This window comes from Bos mutus, chromosome 11 (assembly GCF_027580195.1).
Source record: "Bos mutus isolate GX-2022 chromosome 11, NWIPB_WYAK_1.1, whole genome shotgun sequence".
Classification (NCBI taxonomy): domain Eukaryota; kingdom Metazoa; phylum Chordata; class Mammalia; order Artiodactyla; family Bovidae; genus Bos; species Bos mutus.
In genome coordinates, this window is record NC_091627.1 from 44,264,067 (window position 1) to 44,274,878 (window position 10,812).

Below are 10,812 nucleotides of genomic sequence, written 5' to 3' on the forward strand. Positions count from 1 at the left end.
CTCAAGAGTTTTCTCCAACACCACAGTTCAAAAGCATCAATTCTTCAGCGTTTAGCCTTCTTCACAGTCCAACTCTCACATCTATACATGACCACTGGAAAAACCATAGCCTTGACTAGACGGACCTTTGTTGGCAAAGTAATGTCTCTGCTTTTGAATATGCTATCTAGGTTGGTCATAACTTTCCTTCCAAGGAGTAAGCGTCTTTTAATTTCATGGCTGCAGTCACCTTCTGCAGTGATTTTGGAGTCCAAAAAAATAAAGTCTGACACTGTTTCCACTGTTTCCCCATCTATTTGCCATGAAGTGATGGGACCGTATGCCATGATCTTCCTTTTCTGAATGTTGAGCTTTAAGCCAACTTTTTCACTCTCTACGTGGTGCAAAAGTAATTACAGTTTCGGACCGTGAATTTTGAATCATTATAAGTACACTCAAATACATCTTTATATTAATCAAAATAGGAACTATTACAGTCAACACGTTTTTGCCAATGAGAAATAATTTTGTTTATTCCTGTAGCATAAAAATCTGTGCTTCAGGATTCCATGAACTCTTGGAAAGCATTTTCTGCCGCCTCCTGGTTGTGAAAGTGTTTTCCCTGCCAAAAGTTGTCAAGATGCTTAAAGAAGTGGTAGTTGGTTGGCAAGAGATCAGATGAATATGGTGGATGAGACAGAACTTCGTAGCCCAATTCATTTAACTTTTGAAGCATTGTTTGTGCAGTGTGTGGTCAGGCATTGTCATGGAGAGGAATTGGGCCCTTGCTGCTGACCATTGCCGGCTACAGGTGTTGCAGTTTTTGGTGCATCTCATTGATTTGCTGAACATACTTCTCAGATGTAAGCGTTTCACCAGAATTCTGGAAGCTATAGTGGATCAGATGGGCAGCAGGCCACCAAACAGTGACCATGACATTTTTTTGGCACAAGTTTGGCTTTGAGAAGTGCTCTGGGGCTTCTTCTCAGTCTAGCCACTGAGTTGATCATTGCCGGTTGTTGTATAAAATCCACTTTTCGTCACATGTCACAATCTGGTTGAAAAATGGTTTGTTGTGTAGAATAAGAGAGGATGTCACTTCAAAATGATTTTTTTGATTTGCAGTCAGCTCATTAGGCACCCACTTATCAAGATTTTTTACCTTTCTAATTTGCTTCAAATGCCAAATGACCATAGAATGGTCGATGTTGAATTCTTTGGCAATTTCTTGTGTAGTTGTAAGAGGATCAGCTTCAGTGATGCTCTCAGTTGGTCACTGTCAACTTCCGATAGCCAACCACTGCACTCCTCATCTTCAAGGCGCTTGTCTCCTTTGCAAAACTTCTTGAACCACCACTGCACTGTATGTTCATTAGCAGTTCCTGGGCCAGATGCATTGTTGATGTTACAAGTTGTCTCCGCTACCTTATGATCAGTTTTGAACTCGAATAAAAAATTGCTCAAATTTGCTTTTTATCTAGCATCATTTCTATAGTCTAAAATAAATATAAACAACAAGTAATAAGTCATTAGCAAAAAAAATAAAGTGAGAAATGCACATTAAAATGATGTATAATAACATAGCCACATTTATTTAGGAATTTATTCCAATATTAAAGGCAGAGTTCAACAATGCAAATAGCCATTACTTTTGCACCAACCTAATATTCTTGGTCCCTTCCCACTGAATGCCATTTCAGCCCTCAAATCATTGTGATGGCCAACAAACACAGCCACCAAACGCCCCTTATACAGCTGACACTACCTCTGGTTAAGAACTACTATCCTAGGGCAAATCTTTCTAAGTCTTACTTCTGTAATTTCCTGTTGTGTACTTCTCTTCGTATTTTTACTGTCATACTCCTCGTGTTTCATTGCTGGCTCCTTTTCATCTTTACTAGGCAGCAAGAATCTTAGGGATCAAAGATTGACTTTCTGCTTTTTCAATTTTGGAGGAGTGTGTAATGAGGTCAGGAAGAAAACTAACTGTTTAGTCTAGCAGGCATCTGGGATGAGTGCTTAAACCCTGACTTCCAATCCAGTGAGAATTTAACTTGACACAGCTCTGTATTCTCAATCAGAGTAGATCTCATAGTTAAAAAAAAAACAGCTTATGATCTCAAAGTACACAAAACCTGTGTTTTTAAATCCCTTTAGCCGTTAAGAATTAATGGCCAAAGTACTAAAAAATTATTTCATTGAAAAGTCAGCTGCTTATTGTTGAGATAAAGTAATTATAGGTTTTTAAATCTTTAAAGCCATTTTGTCATGTTTATGAATGCATCAGTGTGTTGTAAAGCCTGTTAAAGTGCATGGGAGTGACCTAAACTGTACTCTTGAGGTTCAGTTCCTCTACAGAGATAGGAGTAGGGAAGGACATATAAGCAGCCTTCATTATATCTGCAGTTTAATTTCTTTTAAAATATCAGAAGCAGAAATGGTATTAGTAAGAACGATAAAAGTTGGGTACTTAGTACCCAGGTGTTTGTATATTCTTTTTGTATATTTGAAAATTTCACAGTCTTAATTATCTTAAATCTATGAAGACTTTATATTACAGGTTAGCTACCAATTGAAACCAAGTAAAATTTCATAATACCAAAGTTCTAATTATGAAAGTTTTTTTTTCATTTAGCCTCTTTGCTGCATATAATCATTCTTCTGTGTCTTTCTGTGTTTCTTTTACACAAGCTGTTTCCACTTCCTCTGTGCAGGTTTTTCCCCCTCTGATATTATCATCAACTCATGCATAGAAAACGCCTGAAAACAAAACTAAGAAGTTCTTTTTAGCAATGTTTTTAGTTTGGCATATGTCAATAATACAGTCATAAGCATTATATCCATTTCCTTTGGTATGTGTAATCATTCTATGAATTTTTCTGTATCTAGCCTAGCATATGGCAAGTACTTGTCATCTATAGAGTGACAGAGTGGCTAGGAAAACCAGTTAACTCTGCTTATTTGTTAACTTTAAACCTCTTTGAGTTATTAAATAAGATTCCTCTTGTCTTGCAAGATTTTGTATTTTCTCCTTTAAGTATCTTATAACTTGAAATACTTATAATGGAGACTCAGATTTTACAATTTTTTTAATACAGTGAACTTATGTTTTTACTCTGTAATTGCTTCAGTGCACAGATAGACCTCAGATATATTTTGGGATCAGTTTCAGACCACTACAATAAAGCAAATCACAACTGGTTTCGTTTCCTAATATATATATAAAAGTTATGTTTGCACTATGCTGTGGTCTCCTAAGTGTACAGGCTTCCCTGGTGGCTCATATGGTAAAGAATCCACCTGCATTATAGGAGACCCGGGTTCGATCCTTGGGTCGGGAAGATCCCCAGAAGAAGGGAATGGCAACCCACTCCAGTATTCTTGCCTGGAGAATCCCATGGATAGAGGAGCAGGCGGGCTACAGTCCATCGGTCACAAAGAGTTGGATACGACTGAGTGACTGAGCACACTAAGTGTGCAGTAATAGCATCATGAAAGTTACTCAGTTGTGTCCAACTCTTGCGACCTCATCAGCTGTAGCCTACTATGCTCCCCTCTCCATGGAATTTCCCACCATTGAGCCACCAGGAAAGCCCTTAATTTTAAAGTACTTTTAATGCTAAATGCTAACCATCATCTGACAATGGAGGGTTGCCACAAATCTTCAATTTATAAAAAATTCAGTATCTGTGAAGCATAATAAAATGAGGTCTGCCTGAATTCTTCTGCACTCCACTCACTCTAAGAAACCACTGTCACAGCAAAGGTTATGCAAGTTATTAATCTCTAAATTTCAGGGGGAAAATATGTCACACATGTAATAAACAGATTACCATTTTTTAAAGAAAGAATAAAAACCTCTATTTTTCTTATTTGCAATTGATCAAACATTTTATTCAAAATAGCAGCAATGATATCCTTGATTATGTATTAACATATATATTTTTATATGTCTGTGTATAGGTGAAATGAATACCAGCAGTGACATAAGAGATGTTTTCTTTTGTAATTATAAAATACTTGACTTACCCTTGAAGCAGTATAGTGGTATTTTTTTTTTAACTTTTGTTATATGCTGGAGTACATATACTCCAATACAATGTGTTAGTGTTGGGTGCACAACAGGGTGATTCAGTTATACATTTATATGCATCTCTTCTTTCTCAGATTCTTTTTCCAATTACATTGTTATAGTATAATGAGCATAGCTCCCTATTTTTTTTTTTTTAAAAAGGTTATCTATTATGGTTATCTATTTAGATTGATGTACCTGCTAATTTTTGCTATTAATCTTTTTTTTTCTTAGGCAATAAGCAATAAGGACCAGCATAGCATATCATACACCTTGTCTCGAGCACAGACAGTAGTGGTTGAATATACTCATGACAGCAACACTGATATGTTTCAGGTATTATAACATCTCAACTTTTTTTCTTAAAAAACAAAAGTTAAAAACCTGTTGTAATTGACTTTCGCTGTGGTCAGCTTAAAGGTTATCACACTTAATGCATTTCATTAAAATATATGTTGATTTCTAAACCCCACGTCTAGAAGTCCACATAGCATGGGTAAGAGATGGGCTCTGATATCAGAATTTCTGGTAAACATTACTTAGCCACTCTCTGCATCAGTTTCCTCCTATAAAGTGAGATAATAGAACTTCCTTCAGATGACTATTGGGAAGCTTGAATGTGTTAGTCCCTCTGAAGTACTCAGAACTGTGCCAGGTACCTGGTAAACACTTAGCTGCTAGTATTGGTAGCTGTAAGAATAATTATTATCCAAAAAAGAAACCAAGGGATATTTTATACACATTTATGATCTTTTTTGCTATTCTCACTTTCCCTCTCTAGGCAACTAAAAGTACAGTTTCTAATTATTCATATCATATATGTGAAGTCAAACTTTCTTCTCAGCACATATTTGCTCAAAGCTAATGGTATAGTAAGTTTTTATTTCTCTCATTCTTTGTACCAATCCAGTACTGATGGTTTTATAAATCAGTGACAGAAAAGCCAAACCTTAAAGACATAAGCAAGATTCTTGATATTCATGACATCGTTTCTCTTACTATTGGGTTTTTGTAAAGCCTTGGGCTTTTTTGAAACAAACTTAAATAGGATATAAAGTGCCTAATAATGTTGTTTTTATAATTATTGTCCCAATGACTTTACAGTTTTTCTTAACTTTATGAGATAAAATGAAGATAAAAAGGCCTGGAGATGTCTTTGCTGTAGTCAGTAACAAAATATTTCTTTAAAGTCACTTTACACTCAACCCTCTTAATGGAATGCTGAATTTTTTAGAATAGTGGAAATATTTTTAGTTTCAAAGGTTTAAGACCATATTTTTTAGATATTGTATTCTTAGAAATAAAGAAAGGAATATCCAAATATTACATTTTTTTAATCAATAAATTTCCCCCTAAAACTATCCAGACTAAATAAGTCTTTGTACTTAGTGGCAGGATAAAAACACTAGAGTTTTATCTGAAAGTGTGTTGATAAAAGGAATTCTTAAAGCTCAACTAGGCGAAGAACAACTTAAGAGTCGTCATCTTTATAAAGGGTCAGTAGTTTTTCTCAAGAACAACTTTATTTTTGATGATGCTCCTTATTCAGTGTTGTTTATTTTTGGCTGTGCTGGTCTTCATTGCTGCGAGCAGGCTTTCTCTAGTGGCAGTGAGTGGGCAGCTCTGTTAGTGAGCAGGCTTCGCATTGTGGTGGCCTCTCTTGTGACAGAGCACAGGCTCTAGGCTCGTGGGCTTCAGTAGTTACAGTGCTTGGACTTAGTTGTCCCATGACACATGGGATCCTCCCAGACCAAGGGTCAGACCTGTCCCCTGCATTGGTAGGCGGCTTCTTAACCACTGAACCACCAGGGAAGTCCTATGATACTACTTTATAACAAATACATTAACGAACTGATTTCTAAATGTTGAATACCCTGTGATAATTGTCACTTTTGACGTCTTTTCCACCAGTTTCATTTTTTCAACTTTCATCTTTCAAAATGAAATTAATTAATTTACTAGCTAGTACATTTGAAGATGTTTTTACTTCACTGACACCTCATCCAGCAGAACTCTGTTCAAGGAAACTTGTCTTTAAACTATGGCCAAGAACCAGGAAGAAAACAGAAAAGACATTTAGGCATATAAAATAAATGCCACAGAGTCCATGTACTGAAATTCCTTTTCTCTAACTCCCTAGAGAATCCCTTAGGCCATCACCAAGAACCTTTTGAAATACTGTTCTTTGAAGTTCAGTTATCTGATTTCTCAACCCAAAGCAGAATTCAGAGTAGCTGGTTCAAGGAGGAGTATGCTGCAGAAACAAGTATACCCATCAGCAAGAAATGAGAGTTGACAGCCTGACAGAAAAGACAGGAGAAAATCTGTGAAGTAGACATAAGACCTCAAAGCACGGCTTTGTAAGGTTTTAACATAGGGATCAGTGTTCTTCTACACCTTTATAGCACCCAAAGACGTCACTGCACTTCAGCTTAATATAAACAGTATTCATAGTGTAATGTCCTGGAGTCATCATAGAATATTTATTTTTATGTTCATTATGTTCTGTTAAGGAAACTAGAGTAATATGTGGTAGACATATTTCTGTCCCAAGGGGTTAAAATTAAAATCTGCACCCACTTAGAAATTTCAGCCATCCTAAACTCTTCATTCTCTGAGGGTTTCCTATATTCTGGGTAGCAAGTTCCTACTTAATTCTATGCTCTAAGTGATTACTACATCAGAGGAAATCTGAGAGATTGGTTTTCAAGGGTATAGATACCCCCAGAGTTAAGTATAATAAGTTTGGGCTTTAGAAATTTCAGAGGCTTGATGATTTCACCTTATTGTTTGTGCCTTTGAGGGAATTTTCCGCTGTGTTCCTTTCAGTAGTTTTATAGATATTTCTTTTTCTCTTAGATTGGCCGGTCGACTGAAAGTCCCATTGATTTTGTAGTAACTGACACAGTTCCTGGAAGTCAAAGTAATTCTGATACACAGTCAGTGCAGAGCACCATATCAAGATTTGCCTGTAGAATCATATGTGAACGGAATCCCCCCTTTACAGCACGGATTTATGCTGCAGGATTTGACTCATCAAAAAACATCTTTCTTGGGGTAAAAAGCTTTTTTCCTAAATGTTGCCTTTCACAACCACTTCAGTTTCCCAGTTTACAAATAAACAGAAGCTATTTTTCCTGCTAGGAGAAGGCTGCCAAATGGAAGACATCAGATGGACAGATGGATGGCCTGACCACTAATGGCGTTCTTGTTATGCATCCACGCAATGGGTTCACAGAAGACTCCAAACCTGGAATATGGAGAGAAATATCAGTGTGTGGAAATGTGTTCAGCCTGCGTGAAACCAGATCAGCTCAGCAGAGAGGGAAAATGGTGAGTACTAGGACGTAAACTTCTTACTTAATTACAGTAGACTTCATAGGGTGAGTTGGGCTGAATGCATTACATATTCCCCAAAACTATTAAATCTTTTGCTGATACAAAGTACAAAGTGTGGCTGTCAAGCTCTGACTTCCAAACACTATACGAGGAGGGTAGTATCCTAGTTTTTCAATGAGGACACTCTAAAAATGTATTCTTTTTTTATATTTTGTTAATATATTTTAAAACGTAAGCTTTCCCAATTTAAACAACACTCTGTGTATTTTCTACTTGTATCTGTAAATCTTTGACCAAGATATTTACCAAATTGGAAATATTAAGCTAACTGATTAGTCAGATGGTTTAATCATAAATTGTCTTTACTACAACTCTGAAAAGATATGTTGCTGTTCAATATTTTATCCTTGATTTTGAAACCTGTATTTTTCATGACTGCCATTCAAGTTTCTTCAATAAACAACCAGAGGAAATCTTGATTCTTGAATAAGGAGCTTGTAAAACCAAAACTCTGAAGTAAAAATCCAAAACTCCCTGGTGAATGTGTGTTTTTTGATTCTTGTTTCCTCTAGGTGGAAATTGAAACCAATCAGTTACAAGATGGCTCATTAATTGATCTCTGTGGCGCAACATTGCTGTGGCGTACTGCAGAAGGCCTTTCCCACACTCCTACCGTGAAGCATTTAGAAGCTTTAAGACAGGAAATCAATGCAGCGCGACCTCAGTGCCCTGTCGGGTTCAACACACTAGCATTTCCCAGCATGAAGAGAAAAGATGTCGTTGATGAAAAACAACCGTGGGTGTACCTACACTGCGGCCACGTGCATGGCTATCATAACTGGGGGAACAAGGAAGAACGTGACGGAAAGGATCGGGAGTGTCCCATGTGTAGGTCTGTTGGTCCCTATGTCCCTCTGTGGCTTGGATGTGAAGCTGGATTTTATGTGGACGCCGGCCCTCCAACCCATGCGTTCAGCCCATGTGGGCATGTGTGTTCAGAAAAGACAACTGCCTATTGGTCCCAGATCCCGCTTCCTCACGGTACTCACACTTTTCATGCCGCCTGTCCCTTCTGTGCACATCAGTTGGCTGGTGAACAAGGCTACATCAGACTTATTTTCCAAGGACCTCTAGACTAACAGACAGTTGTCCTCCAGGACTACATTAAACATTTATAAGCTAAGTGATCTGGGCTTTCCAACCTGTTGTCCATGTCACAGTTTTTCTGCTCTGGTCGTTTGCATTAAGATGAAGAATTTTTTTAAACATTTGTAATAAATAGTAGCAATTTCTGAGCAAAAATCTGGGAAACTCAAGCAAAGGAATTTTCGAAAGTACCAGACTTCTGATTTCTGAGTTTTGAAAATATATTTTGAGGAGAAAAAGACATAGTCTAATTTGATGCCTTCCTTTTAGTGTTTTTGAATCACCCATCCTCAGTGTTGAAAAATTGTTTTGTATAACTGAGGGTACTGTTGGTTCAAACTATGTTAGTTTACAGTTTGTTGCAAAATTGTAAAATACAGCAACATGTATATTAACTTTTTTCTATTTATCTTTATTATAGAAAATATCTTAGAATGTTCCTGATAGAATAGCGTGGTAACGATGGTCTCACTCTCCTGGTGGGAATGGTAGTTTAGCAAGCGTAGCTCAAGGATTTGCAGAGTTAGGAAGAAGGACAGGAGAGACTCTCTCCCCACCCCATCTAAATATGAAATTTGGTAAATTAGAATACTTTGTAAAAACAAATTCATATTAATTACCATTACGTAAGAGGTGTTTGTTTTTAACCACATTAAAGATAATTGGGAAAGAATTTTTTCCTTAATGTTTCTTCCGAGTATAGTACTATAACAAAAACTTAATGCTAAGAAACATTTTATATGCTCCTTTGAAAATGCAATTTAATCTAGATAATCTATTTTTCTCCCACAATAACTAATCTGTTTTTAGTATCAGCAACATTTGGCAAGTTTATTTTTTAGATATAAACTGTGGTTCATCTGTTCACTGTTTCTAGAAAAAAATCATTCCCATGAGAAAAAGCATAAATTAACAAGAAAGGAGAGTGACTTGATTTGCCTTTAGAAAAAGAATGCTGAATTAACTATCCTGTATTTGGACTTATTCAGGTGTTAAGAAACGTAGAAAGATTTGAAGGGTTGAATGACAGCAGTGCTCTTCTGTTTTTTTTTTTTTTTAAATTTTAACAGACCAGCCTTAACTGTGGGTTTGAATCCTAAAAGGACATTTGCCACAGTGTGACTCAAGGAAGTATTTGGTTGGCAGGTGAGCACAGTGACAGCCAAATGGAGGGACATACTTGCATGGTCAGTTTATTCTCTAATTCCAGGAAGTTCTTTGCTTTCAGAATGAAGAAAACATTTTCTCCCCCTTTCCCCCACCCACCCGTTGTTTTTTTTTTTTTAATACCCACAAGGAAAGTATAGACAGCTGCACTACATCAAACCCTTTGTGACACTTGTAAAAATCAGTACACTTTTAGGTTAGACAGAATCATTTTTTTAATCTTTTGATTTGCTTTCCTTTAGTTCAAAAAGTTGTATTATATTTAATTGACTATAGCAAGATTTTGTATGTGGTAGCATAGCTTTAATTTATCCTGTTATGATACTGTTCTGAATTTTCTTTTGGTTTTTAAAAAACAAAACCTGTTGCTTAGAAGCCATGAACTATTTTACTTTACTTCAACTTGTCAAAATTTCCTTGTTTTAAAAAAATGATCATTTGGGTTCACTCAGGAAATGCATGTCAGGAAACTTGTATTATAAGTTGACTAGTTGTGATGTACCAGTAACTGCTGTTACTCCTTTTTCAAAGAAATACAATTGATTTTGAAGTTTTCTAGATTGTCACATGCTTTGTGACTAATGCAAGGAAATCAAGTCCTGTGTTGTATTTGTTCTAGTCATTTCTATTCAGGCTATATATTGTAGCTAATTTTTATTTGCAATTAATTTATTCAAACTAAGTAAATACTTTTCAAAATAGATACTTGAATTTGTTTCTGTGAGTTCATTTTTCCATAACTTAGAATGGGAAACCAGAAGTGAAAACTTATGGACAAAACCAATGCACACTCCAAAAATATTCACTTGAAATAGGTGAGGAGTTTGCATGTAATGTAAGTCTTTATTCTCTGGTTCTCTTAGGAAAGTATCTCTTCCCTGATAATAGAGGAGCTTCTTTAGTGGTTGAGTAATTGCAGCCTTTTTCTAAGTTAAACCCTGCTAGAGAGATAGCTCTTAGTAAGTTGCATAACTAGACTGTTTAAGCAGTGCCTCAGTAATCATAAAAGGTTCATGTTCTTCCTGAGGTGTCTGAACTTCCTCCTATCAATTGGGAAAAATCTGGTTCATTTTCTATCAAATTAAAGTTATGAAAACTTAGATAATTTA

At 36.2% G+C, this 10,812-nt stretch overlaps 1 protein-coding gene across 2 annotated transcripts in view; it reads left to right on the forward strand.

Moving 5' to 3' along the window:
- PELI1 (pellino E3 ubiquitin protein ligase 1) overlaps positions 1 to 10,406 on the forward strand; it is a 55,971-nt gene extending 45,565 nt beyond the window's left edge. Inside the window, exons 4-7 of one of the 2 annotated variants that reach the window (XM_070379374.1) lie at positions 4,286 to 4,387; positions 6,911 to 7,108; positions 7,196 to 7,384; positions 7,963 to 10,406. In XM_070379374.1, coding sequence (XP_070235475.1) covers positions 4,286 to 4,387; positions 6,911 to 7,108; positions 7,196 to 7,384; positions 7,963 to 8,529 — 1,056 coding nt within the window. In that variant the 3' untranslated portion in view covers positions 8,530 to 10,406. The remainder of the gene's footprint in view (positions 1 to 4,285; positions 4,388 to 6,910; positions 7,109 to 7,195; positions 7,385 to 7,962) is intronic. The other variant, XM_070379375.1, reaches the window with a different exon arrangement.
- The last annotated feature ends 406 nt before the right edge of the window (positions 10,407 to 10,812 follow it).